The following is a 26,999-nucleotide window of genomic DNA, read 5'->3' as shown; positions in this document are numbered from 1 at the left end:
ACTGGGTACTGTCAAATTAGGGTACCAGAAACTTATCCATGACCATTATAGCATCAAAAGTTGACTGCTGTGGAATCTAATGATGCTACTGTCAGCTACTATTTTTTGAGTAGTTTTACATGCCAGGCCTCGTGCCAAGGCGTTTTGGAGATATTTATCTAATCTAAGTAACCATCCAAACCAGGTGGTGGTATCCTTCATTTTACGTAAGAGAAAACTGAGAAATTGAGGCCACACAGTAAACTCAGTTTTGAACCTTGTTTTCTCCTAAAATATGACTTTTCCTGTCTTTCCTGATTGTTTCAAGTATAAGATACAAACGCACTAACTTGGTTTCTAAGACTCTTAAGCATCTGGTGCCATTGTAACAGGTGTATTTCTTTTCTTCCCCCTCATTGTCCTGTCCTGCCATTTTGTAGTTTATGTTATTATCTGGACATGCTAGGCTCTTTCATTGCTTTTTGTTTTTGCATATGCTCTTACCTGCCTGGAATTCCTACTACTCCTTCTTTTTTTAAAAAAAAATATTTATTTATTTATTTATTTATTTGGTTGCACCAGGTCTTAGTTTCGGCAGGCAGGTTCCTTAGTTGCGGCATGCGTGTGGGATCTAGTTCCCTGAGCAGGGATTGAACCCAGGCCCCCTGCATTGGGAGCAGGGAGTCTTATCCACCACGCCACCAGGGAAGTCCCCTTACTACTCATTCTTCAAGACTCAGTTTGCTGTTGTCTCTGTCGTCTTCCCTAGGCAGAGTTAGTTGCTTCATTTTCTGTGCTCCCACAGCACTTTGGTCATATTTCAGTAACAACACTTTTATTAGTAATAGTAGTAGCTAACAGTACAGAGTGCTCTCTGTTAGGTACTGTGGTATGCATTATTATATTATGTAATCCCCTGGTAAGGTGGGTTTTATTTTTATCCCCATTTTACAAAAGAAAAACTTACCCACTTCACACAGCTAGTGAGTCGAAGAAGTAGGTTTCAAGTAGTTTGGACCAGTCTCAGCCTTTAACCACTGTGTTGTTTTATTTCTCCTACGGTATACTTTGTAATACTTATTATAATACTTATAATTTATCTCATCTCCCTGGACGTGGAACTCCTTGAATGCAGTCTTTCTTGTTTTATTCATTTTTCTAGTATTGAGTCAGGGTCTGGCACCTACAGGTTGCTCAGGTATTTGAATTAATGGTTAAGTAGAGGCATGTATGTAGGAAGGAAAGACTTCGTAGAGTCTAAGAAGAATGTCCAGACTTGGTGGCTCAGCTTCCTGCTGTGCTGTGGATTATCTAGGTTGACCTGTTAGTTCTGTAACATCCTAAAGCCAGTTGAAGGATATTTCAAGTGTGGAGGTTGTCTTACGGAGAGTTATAATCTCACTTTATTTTATATTGTATATAATTTCAGCAATCTTTTAGTTGTGAGTTTCCTTTTGTGTGACACATTGTACATACACATTGTTTTTCCTTGGACTAGTGCAGAATTTTTGTCAAACGTCTAAATAGATAGACATTTATCATACCAGCCAGTGGTGAAAAATAATAAGCATTGCTATGGGTCTCAGAGGACTTCTTTTTTTTAAATTAATTAATTTATTTTTTCTATCTATTTATGTCTATCTTTGGCTGCGTTGGGTCTCCATTGCTGCGCGTGGGCTTCAGTAGTTGTGCCACGCAGGCTCAGTAGTTGTGGCGCATGGGCTTAGTTGCTCCGAGGCACGTGGGATTTTCCCGGACCAGGGCTCGAACCCGTGTCCCCTGCATTGGCAGGTGGATTCTTAACCACTGCGCCACCAGGGAAGCCCCTCAGAGGACTTCTTAACTATTGTCTCCATATCTTTTTGAATGCCTCAAAAATGGTTTACTGACTTTGCCTGCATTTCTGAAAAAGGTCGACTTCTCCTATGCGGTTTTAAAAAGTTCCTAATTTTTCAGTGTAATGAGTTTTTGGAAACCAGTCCTTTCTTGTTCTAGTCAAATTATCCAGAAAATTTGATATGTCAAACATGTACGTGTATTTTTAGATGAGTGTGTGATATGCTTATACCCTTGACTCAGTGTAATGTGTTTTCAAGTTCTTAGATATTTACTGAGATGATTTAGCCAGTTATCTTTCCTACCAGATTACATAGAGTTAAGTTTTATAAGTGAATTTATTCTTCTGGGTTACTGACTGGCCTCAACAGTGCCTTAAAATAATAATTCATTATTTTGTAACTCTTTAAATCTCAAAACCTATGCAGTAATACTGTAGTGTGATCATCTGGAATTTACAGCTGGGGAAACAGGCCTAAACCCAGAGAGTGGTTTGGTAATCTGCCCAAGGTTATACAGCTAGCAGACAGTAATGATTTGATTTCTGGTGTCTCTGACTTCAGAGATCTTTGGCTTTACGATAATATACTGGAAGGCACTGGAAATCAGACTATATCATTAAGAAAACAGTAGTGAAGAACTGGGGTTTTTGAGGAATTGACCACAATGGTGTTTCTGTCTACTTTCTAAATTGAAATAAATTTTAAATATACTAATAAAAAAACAATAATCCCCCAGAATGTCCTTTTTTTTTTTTTTTTTTCTGGCCAAGCGGCTTGTGGGATTTTAGCTCCCCAACCAGTGATAGAACCCGGGCCCTTAGCAGCGAAAGCATGGAGTCCTAACCACTGGACTGCCAGAGAAATCCCAGAATGTCCATTTCTTTTTGGATAGGTTTTTCATCCTGAGACATTTTCTTTCTGAATTAAGATAATACTAGAATTAGTTTATTTGGAATGAGTAGGGCAGAGGGAGACAGACATGAATTCTCATATTTATTTGTTGACAGAGGAGGACTGTTTTTATTCATAGATGAAATATGAAGCTGTTCTGTATGGCTCTGTCTGCTAAACAAAACTATTTTTGGTCCATGGCAGGTGGAATCAGCATCATTATACGTTTTGTATTTAGAAAGTCCAGATTATAAACAAGTATGTTATTTGAGTTGTGATGTAGGACTGTGATTAATATATACACTTGGAGACATTAGACAATCTCTAAGGGGCTAATGGTAAATACAGTACAAAAGATAAATTTTGGTTGGGGAGATTTGGAGCAGAGAGACAGGAACATCTACAGTATGCAGCTAAATAGCCAGAGCCAGGTGCTAAGATAGGGTTGGCATGAGTGGTACAATAAACTGCCAAAGATAAAACTTTTAAACTTGGCTCATACGTAGTCTAGATAGGAAAAGCCAGACAGGATTTAAAATCTCAGTCTGTATAATCCTTGTGTTAATGATTGATTTGACTATTCAGATCAGAACTTTGGATCTGCCGACTTTGACTGTGAGTAATGTTTTTCTTTTTTTTTTTTAAGAAATGGTATTAAATTTTAATAGTCATAGGAATATGGAAGAGACTCACCTCTTTAGGGTCTTAAATATTGTGTTTTGCTATTTGAAATTATGGGCTGTTTGTTGTGATCCTTAAAGAATTGTCCCACACTTTTCTTTAGCTCTCGTTTTCCCTATTAATTACCATATAGTTAATCACTGGAAAAGGTACAGCTGTGGGATTATGTGGATTCCGAAATTAGCACTGGTTAGCAAAAAACAAGATTATTTATATGGATAAATTTAGGGCAACCCCTGTCTCTATTTATATTTAAATGATCACTACAGCTAAATTTGTAATGAGAAGTTTCCACATTTGTCCTGTGCTTGGAAGCAGAATCCTTGACCTGTAAGGAACTAGAGCTACCATGTACTTTAATGACACGCAGGTCAGTTTCTATTCATTTGTAGTTAGACCTACCACAAGTTGATACTTTTTTGAGAGAAGAAGCAGTTGAAAGAAAGTCAACTGGGTGTATGTATACATGTGTGTGCATTTAAAAATCTTTGACACATTTTTTGGTGTGTGCGTGTCTGATCTTTTTGAACTTACATTTCTGATCAGCATAAATGAAAAACTATATTTGAATTCTGAAAGCAGGTAATATTTAGAAAGGAAGAGTTGATTTAGACAATGGAATAAGTGTTCAAAGCAGTCATCATTGAAACCAAATTTTAAGAATGCTCTAACATAGGATCTGTGAATTTTCACTAGGGTGACCCAGTGTTTGGTTTATGCTTCTTGTCCTGGCTAATTAATAACGATTAGCACTCCCTTTTACTCTCAGAGTGCCCTGGTTTGTATGATACGATCATTTTACCTCTAACGGGATTTGAGAGATCTAAATGTGGTTTTGAAAGCAGGGTAAAGCAGAAAAAATTACTTCTCTTCAAATCCCTTTTGAGGTCTTCAGATAATCGGATGCTATAGACTATTTTTGGAAAGAAGGATCTTAGTTCATCTGAATGACTTGAAAAAAATTTTTGTGGGGGAGAGAGGCAAGAAATAAAATATCATTATTATCATCATCATCATCATCGTCATTGCTACTACTATCATAGTTTGTGCCCTGGGAGTTTGAAATCACTTTTTATATCCCTTCCTTTGTTCTTCATTTTGCTTTTCTAGTAACGACATTCAGAAGGGACAAAAGGATTCAGAGTGAAAAGTTAAACCGCTTAACCTCAAAGACAACCACTATTTCCAATTATATGTGGGTTCTTTCAGAGTTACTTAATATATACAAGCATTCTCCATTCTACCTTTCCAACGGTAGCATGCAAGCACATTTTTCAGCACTCTAATTGTTTTCTCATAATAATATGCTTTCAATAATAATAATAACTAAAAGATTTTTGTTTTTATTTTAAACTAATTTATTTTAAACTTATTTTAGACATATGGAATGGTCCCAAAAATAGTATAGAGGGTTTTGGTATATCACTCACCCAACTTCTCCTGCTACAGTATTTGTACAATAACCATAATATAATTATCAAAACTAGGAAATTAACATTGGTAAAATAATATTAACTAAACCATAGAGCTTATTTGAATTTTACTACTTTTTCTACTGATGTCCTTTTTCTGTTCCAGAATCCCATCCAGGATTCCACATTGATTACATTTAGCTATTCTTGTCTCCTCTAATGTATAACACATCCTCAGTCTTTCCGTGTCTTTTGTGATAACTAGGTTTTTGTTTTTTTTTTTAATTTTTATTTGGAGTATAGTTGATTTACAATGTTGTGTTAGTTTCAGATGTACAACTATACATATACATATATCCACTTTTCTTTTTTTAAAGATTCTTTTCCTATATAGGCCCTTACAGAGTATTGAGTAGAGTTCCCTGTGCTATACAGCAGGTTCTTATTAGTTATCTCTTTTATATATTGATAACTAGGTTTTGACTAACTCTGCTTTCTATAGGGAATATTATTTCAGAATTATGGAGGCAAGGTTATTTTTTTAAATCTTTGGGCTTTGTATGGGAATGTAGTGGAAGGAATATGAGACTAAGAATCAGAAGCCTTTGTGAATTTGTGACAATCTCTGTATCCGTTTATGTATCAGTTCTCTTGTTTGTAAAATAGTGATGATAAAAAAAAAAAATCCCCTAAATTCAGCTGATTCCCAGATCCTGTATTGAGTATCTCACGAGCTTATCCTAATAACCTTAGGATGAGGTTTCTAAAGGTATTTTATAAAACTAAAAGAAGCTGTACGTGTCTGTGTGTATGGAGTGGTATTGACCCTTCCCAAAACTTTTTTTTTTTAAATAAACCTTTTATTTTAGTACAGTTTTAGATTTACAGAAAGATTGCTAAGATAGTACAGAGTTCATATATATACACATAACACCTCATATACTTTGTGCCCATTTTCCCCTGCTGTTAACATTTTACATTAGTATGGCATATTTGTACTAAAGAGCCAATATTGATATAGTAGTAGTAGTAGTAGTAGTAGTAGTAGTAGTAGTAGTAGTAGCATTTGGCCTCACCAAGAGGCATGTGGGATCTTAGTTCCCTGACCAGGGAACGAACCCGCACCCCCCTGCATTGGAAGCGTGGAGTCTTAACCACTGGACTGCCAGGGAAGTCCCTTAATACATTATTATTAACTTTATTCAGATATCCTTAGTATTCCCCTAATGTCCTTTTTCTATTCCAGGATCCCATACAGGATATCACATTACATTTAGTTGTCATGGCTCCTTAGACTCTTCTTGACATTGAGCAAAAATTTAGTTAATGTTATAATTGTCATTAATTTTGAGTAATTAATACTTAATAAGTATTTCAATTTATCATAAGTACCTATATATATTCTCTAGCTCAGTGGGGCCCTATGCTTATGTTTATTGTATATTTGTTTAATCTTCTAAAGCAAACCCTTTGACTTGTACATTTGTGTTTGGGGCATTGTTAGATAAATTTATGACTTACTTGATATAAAAGCCTTCATTAGGAGCATGGATCCAAAATTTAACGTTGTTCCTATAGGTAAGAAAGATTTGCTTTAAATGATCTGTTTCGGGGGAAACAAGGGACTGCTTGCTTCCTTTGCTAAAGGAAAAGGAAGAGTTTCATATATCTTCTTTGACCACCTTCATGCCCAACAAAAATATAGTGCTCTTAACTCTTCTTTGAGGAAGGAGCTATCTAGTCTTCAAGGCAATTCCCTCCAAATCTCCATTGTCTTTGATCTTTTCCAGCTCCCCCTTTGTTTTCTGTATATTTGGTCCTCCTCCCCACTTCCTTAAAAAAACTTAATAAACAGTTTTAAAAAGCAAATCTTACTATACTACTCTCTTTCTTAAAGACCTCCACTAGCTGCATATAGTGTAAATCATAGATCAGAGAATAAATCCTGTGCTCTACAAAGCCAGCCTTATACTTTTCAGTAGAAGAGTAGAAGAGTCTCCACACTCCACCTGCACCTGGCTATGATCCAGCCCCCTTCCGCTTTGAAGTCTTGCTTGATACTCCTAGTCTGTGCTCCCCCAGCTCTTCATTTACATCTCTGTTATGGCACTTAACCATATTGTAATTCACTGTTGAGCTATTTCCTTCTCCATAAGGCATATTCCTTAAGTCCAGGCACTCTTTCTTTATCTATGTGTCCTGTGCCAGAACACTTCCTAGTAGATGACAAAAAATTAGTGAATATTACGTGTTGGGTTAGAATAACATGTCCTTTTATGTAAATAAAGAGAGAAGAGGCTTGTTTATACAAGATGATTTTTTAACTGTTGTAAGGACTCAGTATTTCCACATCCTTGCCCTTGTCCCCTAATTTTTTCAGTCTTTTGAAGGTGATTTGTGGGATTCCCTGGTTGTCCAGTGGTTAGGACTCAGTGCTTTCATTGTGGTGGCCTGCGTTCAATCCCTGGTCAGGGAACTAAGATCCCACAAGCTGCGTGGTGTGGCCGGGAAAAAAAAAAAAAAAAAAAGGTGATTTGCACTGTTCAAATTATGCCCTTAATGGGGTGTTTTTTGTAAAATACTTTTTCCCAGACATTCTGTTAGACTCAACTTGTAGGTAGAACTTTAATCTTATTCCTAGATATAGCATGTAGTCCAATAGCCTCTTGTCACAGGTAAGGAAGCTTTGTGCTAATAACGTCTTTAATTTTTTAGAACATTGTGCCCCCTTTATTAAAATGTATTATTAAAAACAGTAATACAGGGAGTTTTCTGTGTGTGTGCTTGAGGCAGGAGGGGTGCACTCCTGCTGCACTGGCTACAGGAGTTGGGGGGTGAGCTTGGCGGTGACGTGGTGCCCTCACATGACTGGGAGTTGCAGAGCAAAGCAGCCTTCATCCCTCCAGGGAAAGTGGAGCAGGTCTGTGGGTATAAGTGTTGCGGTAGTGCACTCGTGGCGAAAATCGGAGAAGCAAGAGACAGCAAGGATAGGCCTAGGAAAATGAAGAAATGGAGCAGCCCATGCAGAATGGAGAGGAAGACCCCCGCTTTGGGAGGGGGCGAAGGCCACCAGCCAGCAGGAAATAATACACAGGGAAAGGCTCTCCGAGTTGCCTGTAATTTCCAGTGGGCCATACCCAGTAGACAGGTCAGTGATGGGATGGGTGGAGATGGAAATGTGAATGGACGGGATGAGAGAAATCAGGAGAAAACTTAGGGAGCTGCAGTTGAGGAATTGTCTTTGTATACTTGTAGGGGAGATCTCTAATCACCATGACCATCATGATGAATTTTGCCTTATGCCTTGACTCCTGCCATTTCCCTTGAGATTAATACTGTGATTCCCAATGTTGTTTTCTTTTTCCTTTCATTTTCCTGATATGCCTTTACTGATCCGTTTGCTGTGAACCTTATATAATTTCCATGTGTCAGGTGTTACCAGCTTCTAATTAGAGATTGCCTTGGCACCCAATCTAAGTTTTTCTGTCAACAGTACAGTTTCACCCATTCTCCTGGAAAAATGTAAAGTTAATAAAACAATTAAAAAGTTCTAAAAAAGCAAAAAAAAAACCAAACCCCCAAAACGAAAACAGAACAAGTAGTACAAATATAAAAGTGGATACTGTTTAAAAGTTCAGGCTACATTGTAACAAAGTAAAAAGTGAAAGTGCTGCATTCTCCATTTCATTTCTTAGAGGTAATCATTGTTATCAGTTTTACAATTTTGTAGTCAGTTTTTTTTTTAAATAAATTTATTTATTTATTATTTATTTTTGGCTGCGTTGGGTCCCCGTTGCTGCGTGCAGCTTTCTCTAGTTGCGGTGAGCGGGGGCCACTCTTCATTGTGGTGCGCAGGCTTCTCACTGCAGTGGCCTCTCTTGCTGCGGAGCTCAGGCTGTAGGCGTGTGCGCTTCAGTAGTTGTGGCTCGCAGGCTCTAGAGCGCAGGCTCATAGGCTTAGCTGCTCCGTGGCATGTGGGATCCTCCTGGACCAGGGCTTGAACCCGTGTCCCCTGCATTGGCAGGCGGACTCCCAACCACTGCACCACCAGGGAAGCCCTGTAGTCAGGTTTTAAAATGGACATACTGTTTTGAAGAAATGCTTTAGAAATTTTGACTACGGGTTTACTCAAGTTATTAACTTTTTTTGTTGCTACTTACAAAAAAATATAGACTTTATTTTTTAGAGCAGTTTTAGATTCACAGCAAAGTTGAGCTCAAAGTTCAGAGTTCCCATATATCCATTCCCCCCTTCACATCAACTGTCATCAGCAATTCCCACCAGAGTGGTACATTTGTTACAAGAGGTGAACCAACATTGACAAATGATTATCAACCAAGGTTGTAGTTTACATTAGGGTTCACTGTTGGTGTAGTTCAGTGGTTTTGACAAATGTAGTATAATGACATGTATCCACCATTATAGTATCATACAGAACAGTTTCAGTGTCCTAAAAATTTCCTATGCTCCATCTATTTATCCCTTCTTCCCCTTTAAGCCCCTGGCAACCACTGTTTTGTTTTGTTTTGTTTGTTTGTTTTTTTTAACTGTTTCCATAGTATTGCTTTTTCCAGAATGTTACATATTCGGAGTCATAACAGTATTATAACCTTTCAGGTTGGTGTCTCTCACTTAGTATTAATAATATGTATTCAAGATACCTCTGTATCTTTTTGTGGCTTGATAGTTCATTTCTTTTTAGCGCTGAATAATATTCTATTGCATGGATGTACCACGGTTAATCTGTTCGTCTATTTGACATCTTGGTTGTTTCCAAGTTATAGCATTATGAATAAAACTACTATAACTGTCATGTGCAGGATTTTGTTTGATAAAAGTTTTAAACGCATTTGGATACCAAGGAATGCAATTGCTGGATCGTGTGGTAAGGCGGCTATGTTTAGTTTTGTAAGAAACTGCCAAACTATCTTCCAGAGTATTATTTTGCTTTCCCACCAGCAGTGAATGAGAATTCCTGTTGCTCCCACATCCTTTCTAGCATTTGGTGTTTTCAGTGTCTTGGATGTTAGCCATTCTAATATGTAGTGGTATTTCATTTTAACTTGCAATTCCCTAACGAAATAAGATGTTGAGCATCTTTTCATATATTATTTGCTATATGTATATTTTCTTTTGTGAGGTATCAGTTTAGATATTTTGCTCAGTTTTTAATTGAGTTGTTTTCTTATTGTTTGAGTTCTTTGTATATTTTGGATAATAGCCCTTTATCAGATGTGTTTTTTTTGCAGATATTTTGTCCTGATTTGTGCCTTGTCTTCTTATTCTCTTGACAGTGTCTTTCACAGAGCAGAAGTTACACATTTTAATAAAGTCCAAACTTATAAATTATTTCTTTCATGTATCATGCCTTTGGTGTAGTATGTAGAAAGTCAATACCAAACCCAGGGTCACCTAGATTATTGCTAGCTTTTACTTGATTTTCATGTCATCACGTTTATTTTGGTGGTAGATGAAAGATGTTTTATGCTTCACCACCAAGGATTATTGGCTTTGTGGTTAACATTTTGCTTTTGTGAAAATTGATGGTAATTATGTTTTTGTAGTAACAAATTTTAAATGTCAGCCTTTTTTTTCTATAGGGTACATTTAATTCAGTTTAAATCTGCAAATTCGTGGAATTTTAGACCAAGAAACAACATAAAAGAGTGTCTAGTTCAAATTCATTTTATAAATGAGTACAGAATGGATGAGAACTATAACATGATTTGTATGAGATCAAACAGCAAATTAGTAATAAAAATAGGACTTAGGGCTTCCCTGGTGGCGCAGTGGTTGAGAGTCCGCCTGCCGATGCAGGGGACACGGGTTCGTGCCCCGGTCCCGGAAGATCCCACATGCTGCGGAGCGGCTAGGCCCGTGAGCCATGGCCACTGAGCCTGCGCGTCCAGAGCCTGTGCTCTGCAACGGGAGAGGCCACAACAGTGAGAGGCCCGCGTACCACAAAAAAAAACAAAAACAAAAAAACAAAAAACTAAATTTTAGATGTTTTTCTTCAGGTATACTTACCAGCTCCTGTCACATTTGCTTAACACTGCTTAATTCTTGTCCACATAGTCTTACACAGTCTTTTTGATTTTTTCCCCCTTCCATTTAATTTCAAATTAACATATTTCTATATAGTTTTAAAACTTTTGTGATGACTCCCTAATTGTTGCATTAATAAAATAGTATTAAGCTCTTCCCCTGTTGGACATTAGTTTCTACTTTTTAAAATATAAAAGAAGTGTTACCGTGAATATCATCTGCAATTTAAATTTGTAATAGCTGTGGAAAATGTGATATTCTTCTCCCAGTGTTCCCCCTCTTACCTTTTCCTTCTGGGAAAAAAGTCACAAAGTAATGCAGCATAATGCATAACTATATTTATTTATTTAAACATTTTTAAAAATTACTTTTTATTGGAGTATAGTTGCTTTACAATGTTGTGTTAGTTTCTGCTGTACAGCAAAATGAATCACCTATACGTACACATATATCCCCTCTTTCTCAGATTTCCCTCCCATGTAGGTCACCACGAGCACTGAGTAGAGTTCCCTGCTCTACACAGGAGGCTCTCATCAGTTGTCTACTTTGTACATAGTATCAGTAGTGTATATACGTCAGTCCCAATCTCCCAATTCCTCCCACCATCCCCTTCCCCCTTAGTATCCATAAGTTTGTTCTCTACGTCTGTGTTATAACTATATGTATTTTTGAATCAACACTATTTAAAATACATTTCTGGGGAAATATTTTAAAATCTATTTTAAAGTGGTATTGATTCAAAAATACATATAGCTTTCATTTTAAATATTGAGAGGTAAACATAAAATGATTATGATTTCTATTAGGGTATGAGTATTAGAGTATTTAAGTATAAAGTTCAAAAGAAAAAAAATATGCAGTTAAAAACGGGGCCTCCATCTCATCTCTTGTCTCTTAGACACTTAGGTTTCTGAGTTAACCTCTAGAATCAGCCTCGTATGTATTCTAGAGCTGTCTATGCATGTTTTTTACTTTGTTTTATTTAATTTTAAAAACTATCAGTAATATTGATTTTTATTTTAACACATGTATAGATGCAAGTAACTACCACTATAGTGTGTTTACAGAATAGGATTTAAGCTTTTTTAATGCTTAAAAAATATTTTTTTTAAGGGTGGAAATGTAGAAATACTGGCTTTTCCCACCCTTTTTCAGTTTTTTCAAAAAATTAAAGTATAATTAAGATATAGTGAAATTCACCCATTTTATTTATTTATTTATTAAAAATTGAAGAATAGTTGGGGCTTCCCTGGTGGCGCAGTGGTTGAGAGTCCGCCTGCCGATGCAGGGGACGCGGGTTCGTGCCTGGGTCCGGGAGGATCCCACATGCCGCGGAGCGGCTGGGCCCGTGAGCCATGGCCGCTGAGCCTGTGCATCTGGAGCCTGTGCTCCGCAACGGGAGAGGCCACAACAGTGAGCGGCCTGCGTACCGCAAAAAAAAAAAAAAAAAAAAAAATTGAAGAATAGTTAATTTACAGTGTTGTTAGTTTCAGGTGTACAGCAAAGTGATTCAGTTATACATATAAATATTCTTTTTCAGATTATTTTCCATTATAGGTGAAATTTACCCATTTTAAATGTGTATAGTTTGTGTTTTAACAAAATGTGTCATAGGGGACTTCCCTGGTGGTCCAGTGGGTGAGACTTCACCTTCCAGTGTAGGGGGCCCAGGTTCAATCCCTGGTTGGGGAACTGGATCCCACATGCATGCCGCAACTAAGAGTTCATATGCTGCATCTAAGAAGTCCCGTGCAGCAACTAAGACCCAGCACAGCCAAAATAAATAAATAAATAGGTAAATAGATAGATAAATAAATAAATAAATATTTTTAAAAACTGTATCATAGTGTAGCCACCACCACAGTCTACAGCTCCTGTCAACCACTGGTCAGTTTTATTTTCTCTAATTTTGCTTTTTCCACATGCTATATAAACAAAATGACACTTCAGTATGGTTTCTTTCACTTAGCATAATGTGTTTGAAATTCATACATGTTTTTGCTTATATGAGTAGTTTTTTCCTTTATATTGCTGAAAAATAGTCCATTGTACGGGTGAACCATAGTTTTTAAATCCATTTCCCAGTTGAGGGACATTTAAGTAGTTTCCAGACATTCACAGGCAGGTTTTGTGTGAACGTAGGTTTTTCCTTTTACTTGTGTAAATACCTAGGGACAGTATTGATGGGTTATTTGCTAAGTGTATGTTTAAGTTTATAAGAAACTGCCAAACGGTTTTCTAATGTGGCTGTACCATTTTACATTCCCACCAGCAATCTATGAGAGTTTCTGTGCAATTCCATCAGCACTTGATATTGTTGGGGGGTTTTTTTAAGCTATTTTAATAGGTGCATAGTGGTATCACCTTGTGATTTTAGTTTGTATTCCCCTAATGATTAATGATGTTGAGTGCTTGCCATCTATATATATTCTTTGGTGAAATGTCTGTTTAAATCTTTGCCTACTTTAAAACTGAGTTTTCTTATTATTGTGTTTTGAGAGTTCTTTATGTATTTTGGATACAGGTCTTTTGAGATTTGTGAATATTTTCTCCCAGGCCAGGTTTTCAATATTTTCTTTTATAGATTGAGCTTTTGGGGTTGTATCTTAAGAAATCTTTGTCTCGCCCGAGGTCACCAAGATTTTCTCCTGTTATTTCTTCTAGAAATTTTATAATTTTAGGTTTTACATTTAGGTCTGTGATACATTTTGAGTTATATTTTTATTATGGTGTGAGGTATGGATTGAGGCTCATTTTTTTTGCATATGAATACCTAGTTCTAGCACCATATGTTGAAAATACGTATTTCTCTGTTTTTGAACCTTTGTCAATCAATTAATCATAAATATTGTAAATCAACTGTACTTCAAAAAAACATAAATGTGTGGATCTTTTCCTGGACTCAAACTGTATTATTAATGCTCTTTTGTATTGTGTTAGATAGATGCAGAATGATTTGAAAACTTAGCTGTGTTTAGAATCTGGTATTTATGAACAGTAATTTGTAGGGAATTCTCTGGTGGTCCAGTGCTTAAGACTTTGCGGTTTCACTGCCGCCCCGGGTTCAATCCCTGGTCGGGGATCTAAGATCCCACATCCCGTGTGGTTCGGCCACCCAAAAAAAGATTTTGCTAATGATTCATGATCTATTTGGAAAAACTCGAGTTATTTCTCTTGTACTAAGGATGAACTGGAATGGGTTTTCCCAGATGGCATTTTCTTTTTTGTAGAATTACTTGGTAGTTCACTAATAATATCTGTTTAAGTGTTTGTGCTTTTATTATATCATTTTTGATAGTGATAAATTTGGGAGCAGTTCTTCTTTGATTTGAAACACGGTTGTCCTAAGTTAACTACTCTAAAGATTTAATTATTTTAAAAATAGTACCCAATTATTGTTGGTAGTTTGAGATTATTCTTTTTTTTGTTTTTTTTTGCGGTACGCGCGCCTCTCACTGCTGTGGCCTCTCCCGCCGCGGAGCACAGGCTCCGGACGCGCAGGCTCAGCGGCCGTGGCCCACGGGCCCAGCCGCTCCGCGGCACGTGGGATCCTCCCGGACCGGGGCACGAACCCGCGTCCCCTGTGTCGGCAGGCTGACTCTCAACCACAGCGCCACCAGGGAAGCCCGAGATTATTCTTTTAAAATTAGATCATATCAAGCTATAAAATGAAAGAGAAGTATGAGATTTGGCTGGACATTGGTGTTCTATAATACTGTGAGGTTTGAGTTAATCTAATTATCTGGATATTTATTATTTCGGAATTTAGCTGTACTTTGCAATTAACACCTTTTAAGTAACTGTTAAACTTTTAAATGTTGGAATAGAAGTTAGAATGCCAAGAGGCAGGTGTTATTTTAAAGAGATCGTTGGACAAAATATTGAAGATTAAAACAGACTTTCAAGATTGATAGCTATTTTTTCACATTTTAGTGTTTGTTGATGATTGCTTTTTCTCATTCTTGGAAGGGATACCTGCTGTTAAATCCTATTCCATTTTTAAGATTAGCTTTTTGTCTTTGGAAACCCCACTCCTGTCCTATTACTCCTTTCTTTTTTTGGATAGACTCTACCACACAGTTTTATTATTTTTAATGTGGTAAAATACACATAACATAAAAATTTTCATTTTAATTATATTAAAGTGCACAGTTCAGTGGCATTAAATACATTAACAGTGTTGTACGACCATTATCACCACTGTCTAGTTGCAGAACTTTTTCTTCACTACAAGACCACCATTCTTCTCCTTAGGGACTTCACATTCTGGTGAGGGAAACAAGTAACCTAATGTTTATGATACAGTGTGGCAAACTATATGTTGGAGTTGCTATCATTAAGCTTTATTCTTTCAACTGAAATTTTACTTAGAAAAAGCAAAGTGATTTTTGGTTAGGTTAACATTCAAGTTGTCATACCACTCCACACCTGAATTAAATTTAGGCTAGACTGAAGTCTTTAGTCTTTTGACTTAGGTCAGTTCAGGACTCACAAATCCTCATACCCTCTACTTTGTAACACGAAGGAAACCGGAAAATTGATACTCTGATTTAAAGCCAAAGTATGGGCTCTTCCTTTCTCATGGAGCAGAGAAAACCAGGATTAGAGAGAATTTCCTAGTTGTCTGCACCTATCCTCAATTGAGCTGTTTTGACTTATTCTAATTGCAGTGACAGCTTGCTTGATTGTGGTCAAATATGGCATTATACAGGCATGCTTATCTCTTTTGGCAGATCATTAGAGGAATAGCTGTATTTGGGATACTGTGTCAAGAGATTGTTTCTGAATTCCTTGAAACTTTGGAGTTAGAACTTGATGATTTAAAGTTGAATGTTTTAGCAGTTTTAGTTAAAAGCAATGTTGTCAACATTGAACAGTATTGTGATACAGATTTTATTTGCATTCTGCCGTTAGGGTTTATTTTCTGTAGCACAAGATTGTTTAGGAAAAGTGAAACACAATACAGCCCTTTGTTTTTAAGATTCTGCAGTCTTCCTAATACAGTCAGCCTATGAAAGAGTTGATAGCCCAAATGGTTGATAATGTTTTAGTTAGCAGTTTCAATGTTCATCATAGGAAGACGAGTTCACATTATTAGATCTAGACTTCTGATTGTTTTTATAAATTTAAGAAAGTCTGAATTTGTGGCATAGTTTGATTGTTTACGGAAAAAGAATGAAAAGTTAAAATAACCCCTAGTTTGATTAGTTTTACTAATAATTTTGGCATTTATTGCTTTCAGAAAAAAATAACTGTTGTCTTGTTTTTTCAGGGTAATCACTTTGATCAGTATGAAGAAGGACATTTGGAAATTGAACAAGCATCACTTGACAAGCCTATAGAATCGGTAAGATCAGTGCTTAATTTTGGGTCACAGATAGGTAGTGTTCGTGTGACACTTGATGTGAATGAAGTTAAACTTATTAATAACTTATAGTACAGTTTAGAGGTCTTGCATGCCCTACAGTAATCAAATAGAATTTGGGTTGTAATCTAATATTTAATATGTTGGGAAATCAGTGAAAAATCTAGAGACAATTTAGAATTTCGATGGAAAAATATCATTTTTGGCCCATACTGATATCCTGTTAAAGATAGCAAGTTGAAGTTTAGTGTTTTTGTAAATTGAATAAAGGAGTAAAATGTATTTTGATCCTTTAAAAAGCTTCACCTTTCCTGGGCAACACAATCATGTGTGAAATGTTCCATTAGGAACAGTTAAGGACTAATATGTTTTATTTACCAGACTCTTGTGAAACATGGTAATTTTGGTTTCTGTGGCTTGAGATGTCTGGTGTTTGTCAAAAGTTGATTGTATCTTTTCACACAACTTAATTTTAAATATTGATGCAAAGCAATAGAACAAGGAGATTTATTTTCCTGACTCTTAACTTTTGAACATTATTTTTATTTTGAAAAGCCCTTTATTTTCAGATTACACAGCCCATTGTTAAAATGTCTAAACTTGTCAGTATTATCAGTATTTAATATTTGTGCTTAAGTGTACGTATTTAATAAGGGTTTCAGGAATTTATTGGTTAACTTGAATGAAAAATCATCAAAGAGAGAATCTCTATAGCAGTTAAGACATCCCCCTTCTCCCTTTAAGAAACACTAGCTTCTCCTCCTCCCTCAGGAAAATAAGGCAATTTAGAGAGCAGATATTTTAACTTTAGCTTTTATTTTCATAACTGTACCATAGTAAAGGATCAACATATATTTATGTTCCTAATTAGGTTGGTGTTGTGTGTGTTTGTGTGTGTGTTTAGATGTTTACAGAAATTTACACAACTTGGGGTGTTCGACATTTTTCTTCCACAGCAGTTGGCCCATATTAGCTAAGCAGCCATGATCTGGTTTGTATTGCACGGTCTGCCTTTTTTTAATTTCTTCTCTAGGGTTTCTTTCTCCCCCACCTCCCCTTCTTATTTCTGTTCTTCTGGTCCAGTGAACACTGCATATAGTACCTCTGTCTTAATGTGCTGGCATGATGCTAGACTTAGGCATGGCAGTAATTGATGACGCATGTGATAATGCTGCAGAGGGAGAATTCACACCTGATGTGCTGAAAGCCCAGTCTTGTTTTGATTTAAGGATAAAATGCCAAGCCCACTTTGCTAAGTTAAAAATCACTGAAGTTGTTGCCTTGTTCTATATCATCTTGGGAATTATCACAAGGTAGAGTTTTACAATAAAATCTGTAGGCTAGCTAGGTCAATACCTTGTACTTGAAAAATAATTTAATTTTTCCATTTTATTTAAATGTTTCTTTGGGTCAAAGTTTAAGAACAGATAGCTGTCAGAAGAAAGGTCCAAGTACCATATTCTACAAGGTACATGGTTGGTTAATATTATACAAGCTATAATTCTGTGGGTACTCTAACTCAACAGTAGCAGGAAATTTAGCTAGACTAAGTTTGCAGCCTAGTAGTCATTATTATTATACTCAAGAAAGTTTTTTTAAAAGCAGTAAATTAAATGATATTTAACATTTTAAAGCCTTCTTTTAGGGCTACCTTTAAAGATTTTTGGAAAAGTCATTCCTTTGGCATGTGGGACTAGTGCTCTTTTTCCTCTCACACTGTCCAGGAATTTTTCTAGCACATGTCATAGGGAGAACACTATCAGAATTCAGTCGGACTGAGTAATCTCAACAAGTAGGAGTGGAATTGATATATGCCTTATTTATTAAATGGTTATTATCTTCTCCACTAAAAATAGCAAATGGTATATAGTACTCAGACTAGATATTTATATTTTTATGAATAGTTACATGTTCAGAGATGTATATTAATAAATTATACTTACAATGAAAATTTACTCCGGAAACACATTAAAATATGCTTTATTTGTGATGTGGTAGTTTAGGTAGTAGGGGAGAGGAGCTTCATAGCCGACATGGTGTTAGATAGAAGTGGGACAAAAAGAGAGGGATTTTATTTCTGTTACCAAATCATTTGGGGATAAATTTAAAGTTTTAAAAGAAAGTCCTAAAATGATTGGCATCAAAATAGGTAGTGTAGTAACCCCCAAGTGCCCTATCACCTTAGGAATGCTCACCAAATAAGTGTATATTAGTTATATGTCTGGCTGGCTGGCTATCTTGTTGAGCTATCTTGTTTTTAGGGGGAAATGGCGTTGTTTCTAACACACAGAAAGAGTCTCTGCTGAATTAAAATCTTTCTCTGCAGCAATATCTATTGAGAGGTGCTGACTGTTTTGCTACAGCATGCAACTCAAAAGTGGCTGGAAATATGCAGCTTTGGGAGTCTACAGATCATTGCAGGAGCTAAAGGTCTAGTCATTTTTTTTTCTAACAAAGGTAATCTGCAGCAGCTGGTAACCGAGGAAGTCTCTGCACAGGTTTGTGCCAAGAATATGCCCTTGTGAAGGGTTATTGTGAGTATAGGATTAAGGTCCTTTGGTTTTGTAATAGGGTAAATTTGTTGCGAACCGGCAAGATGGGAAATGAGATACAAAGATGTGATAATGCATTATGCTTTTGGTAAACTTCTGAAGCTTATTAGCTTTGTTCCTGAGATGATTACAGGTGTTTCAGTTTCAATCAGGAAATGTTTAAAACACATCAAAATCCAGCATTTGTAAAGTATTTCATAATCTTTGTTATAAAGTTTTATTTTCCCTTCTTTACTTCAGCCAACCAGATATCTTTCAGTGAAATTTCTGGTCAAGAATAAAACACTGTTTTAAGAAAATTTTTAAAGAATTGCCAGACAACTTGATTATCTGAATTAAAGGAAAGTAGGAAGTATTAATATTTTACCCTCATTACAAAAAACTTTTAGAACTTATATTTTAAGTTATTGCTTTATGAGATTTTTAGGTCCCAGCTATAATGATGACCTCTATATACTTAAAGATAAAATGTTTAGAAAACAAACAAAACTTAAACTAAAACCATAGGCCAGTCTAGGATTCCACCATAGATCCAAGAATTGGTTGATGTGATTTAGGATATATGGTCCTTTATGATCTTTATCATAGAAAGAAGATGAGAAGTCAGATGGGAGAGTGATTATAAGCTATCCAAAAGTTAAAATGCCTGCACCATAGACTTAAAATATGTTGTCATTGTTGCAGCTGGAAGTAAAACTACCCATCAGCCATTACTTGGTTTTTGCTCTACCTGACTGATTAAAATTCTGTCTGTATAGTTGTCAGGTTGACCGAGCAGGTTTTAAAAATTAATGTTAAGTTTTCAAATTCCAGTTGCTGATGTTTCCTTTGCATATCTAGGGATTTAGAAGTATATGTATAAGTGGGTTTTGTCATGTTGCATATCTGTTTAGATCTGTGGACTCCACTAGTTCCAAACTGTAACTCCGTAAGACTGCTGATTTGACATTTAGCAGTGACCATATGTGGACTGCACTATAAATAATGTGCTTCTTGGAGCTGAATGGTGTAGCATTACTATATGGCTTTTCTCTCTAGTCTTCATTGTGTCATCTGTAGTGAGCTATAGATTTTTTTGTTTTGGGAATTTTTACAACTTGTTGTTTGCATGGGTTCACCTAGTAGCACTTGGTTTTTGCTTAGAGTCTTTAATACACAATCAGCAAAGCTTACAATCCACTCAAGAGACTTGCCATTTTTGTCACTGTTGAAAATGAGCTAAATGGTATAAATTGAATGTGGCTGTCAACTAAAAGAAAATTCAGTGTGGAATTAGTATTCATCTAGTCACTGACATAATTGTAGTATAGTTTTCTCTTGAGACATGATATTCTATTTCCTATTAAAAATGTGGAATCAGCCCCACACGGTGAAGTAAATTTTAATCTGTATTTTGGCAGGCTCCCATTATACAGATTGGTGGTGCTGTTGCCAAAATGATCATTGTTACTCTGGTGGTATACAGCTTCATGGAGCAAAGTTCCTGGGAAAGTTTTCTACTTGGTATTTAATTAATAAAAATGTCGAGGAATGGATGAAACAATAATGAGTTGGTTTTTTGTTTTTGTTTTTTGGCTGGTATTGTGTTTTCAGCATATTGGTAGTTGTTTATAATATACATTTCTTGCTATAAATGATGTTCCCATTTAAAAATTATATTCTTTCTCACATATAATACAGAGGAAAAAGGGTTAAAATATGGCACTTTAATTTACATTTAAGTTTAGAAATATAAAAAATGTAAAGGCCAATTTACATAATCTAGGTGAAAAAAGTTTGAGTTTTTAGGTCAGCTTCATAGTTTAACCAAAATTAAGAAAAACTTCATGCCTAGCCAAAGAAAATGCTGCACTGCCACCATTTTTGGAGTCTCAAGCACAGAGACTAACAGATAGGTTGTGGGAGGAATTCTCTGGTGGTCCAGTGATGAGGACTCTGCACTTTCACTGCCGAGGGCCCGGGTTCAATCCCTGGTCGGGGAACTAAGGTCCCACAGGCCGTGCCACACGGCCTGAAACAAAAAAAACAAACAGGTTGTGGGAGCTCTGTGAATCGTGTGGAAAACCAGCTTTTTGCCTACTTCCCTTGGGCAAAGTTCAGTTGCTTTATTAATAGTGTATTTCCCTGCATTTCTTCCATGTGCATTTAAATTATAAACAGCCTGTCACTGTACATGCCCCTTTGTTAGTCACAAACCAGGCTGTGTTAAAAAAGAAAAAATAAAATCTATTATTTATTTTTGCTTCTATGAGATTATAACTAAATCGCAAATTATATATTTTATTTAAAAATAAAAAACTGAAAGTTTTTTAGTGACTATTACAGTGACCAAAATAGTAAATTGTTACTATTTCAGAAGTTAAATAGTACTCATTGCCCATGTTAGGTCTAGATTACCTGTTAGGACTACAAATTATTTACTGCAGTTTACTGTTATAACATTCACGGGAATAATTGGCAACCTAACCAGAGAGAGTAGATTAATGATTTTCATGGGCTGGCCATTGAATCCCTTGCTCTTTCACAGTGAAAGTTCAATGAACATTTTGATCACTTCAGATTAGACAAGTCTGCTTTGTTCTACTTTGTTATAAGGTATTTTGGTGTGCCTTTCTTGTTACCCATCATCCTTAAGCCTGTTGGAGTTTTGACTAGTGTTTATAAAACTTTTTTCTTTTTTTGGTAAGAAAAAGGACCATAATGAATACTAGTCGTTTCTCCAGAGTCACAGAACTGCCTTTTTTCCTCCAAAAGCAGATAGGCTGAAATGATAGGAAAGGTTTAGATTTTCTGTATTAGTCATTCACTTAATCTAGGAGGTTGGTGAGGGGAAGACTTTCTGGGAGATACGCCTATTATTTTTGTTGCGTTTGTTATAACTGCAAGGACACAGAGTGGCATGTTAATAATTTTAATATAACCCCTGACAGTTCATTCCCTGTGCATACTTGGGGAAGTAGATTTAATTAAAGAACAGTTTTCACCTAAAGTTTTAGAAGAGAAATACCACTGCCATTTTGTATCAATAGTTTTTTTGAGAAGGTGACAGCCATCTTGAGTGGTTTTGTAAAAGTGGTGCTAATGTGTATAACCCTAAATTTTCTTTTTCCTCCTTCTCCCTTTAACATTTGCTTCTCCTTTCACTGTTGTCAGTCACAACACGCTGCTCTTGAATCTCTCAGCTGGTCTTGACTCGTGAATTTACTTATGCTTTCACTCTTCTTTAATAAATACATTAATTGCAAGCAGTGAATTGAAAACAAGACAAAAAAAAAAAAAAGACCGTTAGTGATTGGACAGTTTCTTACTTTGTGTTACATTTAACTGTTCTTTTGACAGCCCAGTTTTTAAAGCCAGGTTCGTATGGAAATGCTTTCACTCCACTTGCACTGCTTTTGGAAATAGCATACTGCTTCATCTGTCTGTTTATTTTAGTGCATTCATAATATAACACAGCATAATGTCTCATCTCCACTTAGCCAAAAGAGTGAGTTTTCTTAAATTAAAAAAAGGGACAACAATTTTTGTCAGCATGGTTTAATACCGTAAATCTGTGCCAAGTATAGTTACAAAATTAGTCTGTTAAAAAATTAAACAATACTTCCATCAGCTACATAATCTTAGAGTCATTCTGCTATCCTTGTCCTTCCCATAGTTAATTCAGTTGTAGGAGTTACGATGATGTAAAACAATGATTTTATGTACAGGTAAGTTTATTTCCACAGTAGTATTATAAAGGCCTCTTTATCTTCCTTTTCTGCTAACATTATTTGTATTAAGACTTACAAAAATTTTTTTAACGATAAAGTTATTTATAAATAGTTAGGCATTCTATACTGGGATTACACATAGCTGTAGCATTTTCTCATTCTCTTAAGTTGCTAGCAAAAAATAATCTCTAGTGACCTTTTGTGCACAGTAATGATTTTGTATATATAGGTTTAAAACAATTGCATGTTTTGTTTTAGAAACAGACTTCTCATTATCATTTGCCACATTTTTGTTTTTTTTAAAGTATCCCGATCTTTGTTCCTCTGATCAATGAAATTCAGCCCAGTTTTCCAGTTGGCATCCTGTCATAAACTCATAGAAGGAAGTTGACCTTTTTTTAAATTTTTAAACAGAGCATTGGGGAGGCTTAATTTTCCTTTTGTAACTTACTGTCAGAGAATATAATAGTGAAATAATTTTGTTCTTTCCTTTGTAACTCCGAAGAGCATTTTACCGTTGAATATGGAGCTGGAAGATAAAAGCAATTTAATATGAGATTTGATTCTAATTCAGAGACTAATTGGTTTAGTTGACTTCATAATTTGATTTCAGGAAATATGAGATTATTTTCAAATGGTGATACCCAATTAATGTTATAAATTACATTTTAATGCATACAGAACACTTTGTGTTTAAAATTTTTAAATGTTTTCTTTTGGATGAGTAACATCATTTTATCTCACACAGTGTTAATGGTTATTTTAGCTTTGTCTCTGTACTTCGCAGTATTTGTAAAAAGCAAAGAATTGGACAAAGGTCTGCAGAGTTTTCTAAGATCTTGAACCCTTACACAAAAGCTGACATTTAATTGTTGTTTCTGGTGTCTTTTCATGTGGTTTACATTGAAAGATCTTTTCCACTGTGCTCCTAGGAAGATGAGACATTATGTATATTGGTTTTTTTCCCCTACATGCACTAATGGTTCTTTACTGTTAACTTACTGCTAGGCCTGTTTCATTCTAACATTTTAGTATTTTTGTTAGATTACATGTTGAAATGCATCACTCAGTCTGTGCTTGAGCTCATTTTATTTTTCTGTTTAATCAATTTAATTTCTTATTTTACTAACCTCACTTTTTTCAGTTTAATATTGGCTGCATGCTAGTTAAATATTTATATTTATATATATATTAAAAAACCAATCAAGTCTAGCCTGGATTTTGCTCTGATTGTGTTTTCATTTCTAGTGGTGGGGCAGTCTTACACTTACAACTTACTTTGTATCATGAAAGCCTGACACATAAGCAGAATAACTAAATACAATGTAGATTTTCTTTAAAAAACTTATAAAGTGGTGCTGTCTAGGTGGTGGATATGATTGTATAAGTACCTTGATTTTTTGCTTTTTAATGTTAGTTTTAAACTTCATAAATGTATTCTTCCCCTTTTCCCCTTCCCTTTTTTCTCCTTTTAAAAGTGTTATGTACAAAAGTTGCCCAGCACACCATCAGAAAGGACCCTTACCCTGTATGTTCTTCCCATATAAAATACTAGCCAGTATTTCTTTTTACATTAATGCCCCCTTTATTGGGCACATTTACCCTATTATTAGCACCTTTTTGCATGCATATATGTAGAATTATCTCTTGTTCATCACCTGTTTAAATATCACTAGGAAGGGAAGAATATATTATTGGAATATTTTTGGTTTGTCTCTCTGTTCTGTCTGTCAGGATAATATTGGACATCGCTTACTCCAGAAACATGGGTGGAAGCTGGGCCAGGGATTGGGAAAATCTCTTCAGGGTAAGTTTTTTAAATATACCAAAAAAAAAAAAAGAAAGAAAAAGAAAATGTTTCTGATGGCAGATCTTATGCCTGAGTATATTTGTTGTCTTTCTTTAAAAAGTGTTTGGGTTTTCCCACTTGCCTTTTACTCCCCAGAATAGTCTATTTTTCCTGTGACTATATTTTAAATCACTATTAAGCTAATAATTTGCAAGAGTAAGCTGCTGTGTCACAAATACTTTCAGATCAGACATACTGTGTGTGGCTCAACCTGTTTTAAGTTTCTTTTGGTGGAGGTGATGGGTGGGTGGAGGTGATGGGTGGGTGGAGGTGATGGGTGGATGAAGTAAATGAAGTACATAGTATTGGAGTGTGCTTTCTTTGTATTATTTAGTGATGTTGTATTGTGGCTTCAGTATTATAAAGAAAACCATTCAACAGCAGAGTTTAATTTTTGCCCTCCCAAATTCTCCCTGAAGCTGGTGATTGCCCTGGTTCTTTTTCTGTAATCAGAATCCATGTAGTAGTAGAGAGAAAAATTACCCTATATGAAACATAAGATGGAAGCAGAGGCTTCTTAGGGTTCTCTGAGAGGCCATTTCTCAAGTTCAGATCAGTCTCTGGGAAAGGTATGGCTTAAAGTTTCCATTGCATTTATTTTTTCTTTTAACTATACTAACCATTTGGATAACAAAATACTAACATTTCTGCTTCTGAGTTCTTGCTAGTTGGAAACCAACCAACCAACTCCATTCACTTTTTAGCTCCCTCATATTCAAGGGCTACTGTTTGTTCTTTGCAGATGTGAACACTACCTCAGAAATGATGGAAATCATTGCACTTCTACTTCTGGTCATGGAGGGTCTTGTTGTATAAAAGGGATCTTTGGGGAGAGGGGCGCTACTGTTGACTAATTCTTTGAATTTGGGAAATGAATTTCCACAATTTGAATGGGAAGTCTGATCAGTTCAAATGTGTATATTAAGGGGCACAAGAGGACAGGACATGAAGCAGGATGTTTCAGTCTTTAAAACCTTTGCTTTTTATATTTTACATCCACAAATTCTATTCAGTGGTAGCACAAAGGAAATGCTCAAAAATATATTTCAAATTAATATTTATTACTAAGCATTCATCTATTCTTTTGGGCAGATAGAAAGATTTGATCACCATTAAACTTGTTTTCCAGTGGCGTAAGAACTTATTGCACACGATATAAAGAATACAGTTGAGAGCAATTAGTATGGCATAGACCATAGATTTTGTAAGAGTCCAGAAGAGAGAAAGGTAATCAGGACTAAAGTAGAAATGACTTCTTGATAGGATTAGTCCCAGTGGTTTGCATAGTTAAGTGTTGGGTTGAATTGAATGGAGGCGATAGTTCAGAATAAGGTCTGAAGATTGGATTTGATCTTTCCCTACTATTTGAAACCTCTCTTCCTATTCAGAGATTCCCAGGAGCATTGCTGATTGTTACTCTCTTTGTTCAGGGACACAAGGGAGTAGAACTGGGGGGCATTTCATAGGGGCTAGCAAATCTGTTTGAATCCTAGAATTTTTCATTGTAAGCATCAGAAACTTTAAAGTACAACTAGAACCTGCAGAGGGAAAGAGAGTGAGGGACATACAGACGGTGAGTTTAAGAAAGGTGAGGTAAATGGATACTCACCTATTTTTGGGTGATGGAAAATTATTATTATTGCTTCATTTTAAGAACACTTTTGAATTTGGTTCTCTTTAAACTTTGAGCTCCTTGAAAAGAGAAATTAGGTTTTATCCATATTTCACCTTCATCTCTATGGTGATAGGAATGTAATAAGCACTCAATAACTCATAAATCCATTATTTATTTAAAATAACAGGGAAATTTGAAGCCCATCTTTTTTTTTCTTTTTAATTGTGGCAAAACCCACATAACATAAAACTGCCATCTTAACCATTTTTAAGTGTACAGTTCAGTAGTGTTTACTAAATTCACATTGTTGTGCAAAAGCCCATCTGCCTTGAATGGCTAGTACAGTCTTTACCCTTCAAAAAGAATGGAACCTTATTCTATTGCCAATATTAAGGGGTGACTTTAATTGTCTTGTAAATGGCTCTTTTATTTTTTAGTGTCACATTCAACGTTGTGCAGGCATTGTGCTGGTTTCTCTTACATAGCTCTTTCTGTAATACCCACATGATTTGACCTAGAATACAGCCACATTTATGGTATATTGAGGTAATTCATGACGATTTTTTTCATTGTACCAAACCTTTTCTATAAATAACCACTGAAGAAAGCCCTGTTGCTCCACTGAAAATCATGCCTCCTTACTATTGTATAGACCAGTCACTGCAAATAATTTCTAGGCTCATGGCTTTGTAAGTTCTTTGCATTTACTCGTTTATTGTCAACCTTTAGTTCCTTTTATTTGATTTTAAGGCTCTAACATTTTTGACATGCAACCATCCACTAAATTTAAACCTGCTCTTTTTAGGATTTTTTTGTTAACGTTTAAAAATTATTTCAACCCATGCAAGATTTTCACAAAGGGTGCCAGTCCTGGGGCTACAGTGTATATAACTTGTCACTGGATAGGCTGGAAAATAGGGCATAATAACTCTGAAGCAAAATTATCTGTGGTACGATAGAAATTTAAACTTTGTAAAGTGGGTTTAATTTTGTACTTGAATTTCCCTTATTATTCACCTTTTGTTCTCCCCTAGTATTTATTAAAATATTTCAAAAGTTAAG

The 26,999-nt window shown here is 35.7% G+C and overlaps 1 protein-coding gene and 1 pseudogene across 10 annotated transcripts in view; both read left to right on the top strand.

Annotated features, from left to right (window-relative positions):
* Positions 1 to 26,999, top strand: part of GPATCH8 (G-patch domain containing 8) — a 102,855-nt gene that overhangs the window by 8,169 nt on the left and 67,687 nt on the right. For 2 of the 10 annotated variants that reach the window (XM_067715568.1, XM_067715571.1), the window contains exons 2-5: positions 16,119 to 16,193; positions 17,168 to 17,202; positions 22,103 to 22,120; positions 24,208 to 24,280. Coding sequence is in view for 2 of the 10 variants with exons in the window: in XM_067715564.1 (XP_067571665.1) it covers positions 16,119 to 16,193; positions 24,208 to 24,280 (148 nt within the window). In the remaining 8 variants the exon portion in view is untranslated. Of the gene's footprint in view, positions 1 to 16,118; positions 16,194 to 17,167; positions 17,203 to 22,102; positions 22,121 to 24,207; positions 24,281 to 26,999 lie in introns of those variants that run through there. The other 8 variants (XM_067715569.1, XM_067715572.1, XM_067715570.1 and 5 more) reach the window with 5 other exon arrangements.
* On the top strand, positions 7,811 to 8,489 carry LOC137212033 (protein BEX3-like; annotated as a pseudogene).

The sequence above is a fragment of the Pseudorca crassidens genome, chromosome 19, assembly GCF_039906515.1.
Source record: "Pseudorca crassidens isolate mPseCra1 chromosome 19, mPseCra1.hap1, whole genome shotgun sequence".
NCBI lineage: Eukaryota > Metazoa > Chordata > Mammalia > Artiodactyla > Delphinidae > Pseudorca > Pseudorca crassidens.
The sequence above is the reverse complement of the archived record's forward strand: the minus strand, read 5'-3'. Positions and strand labels throughout refer to the sequence as shown.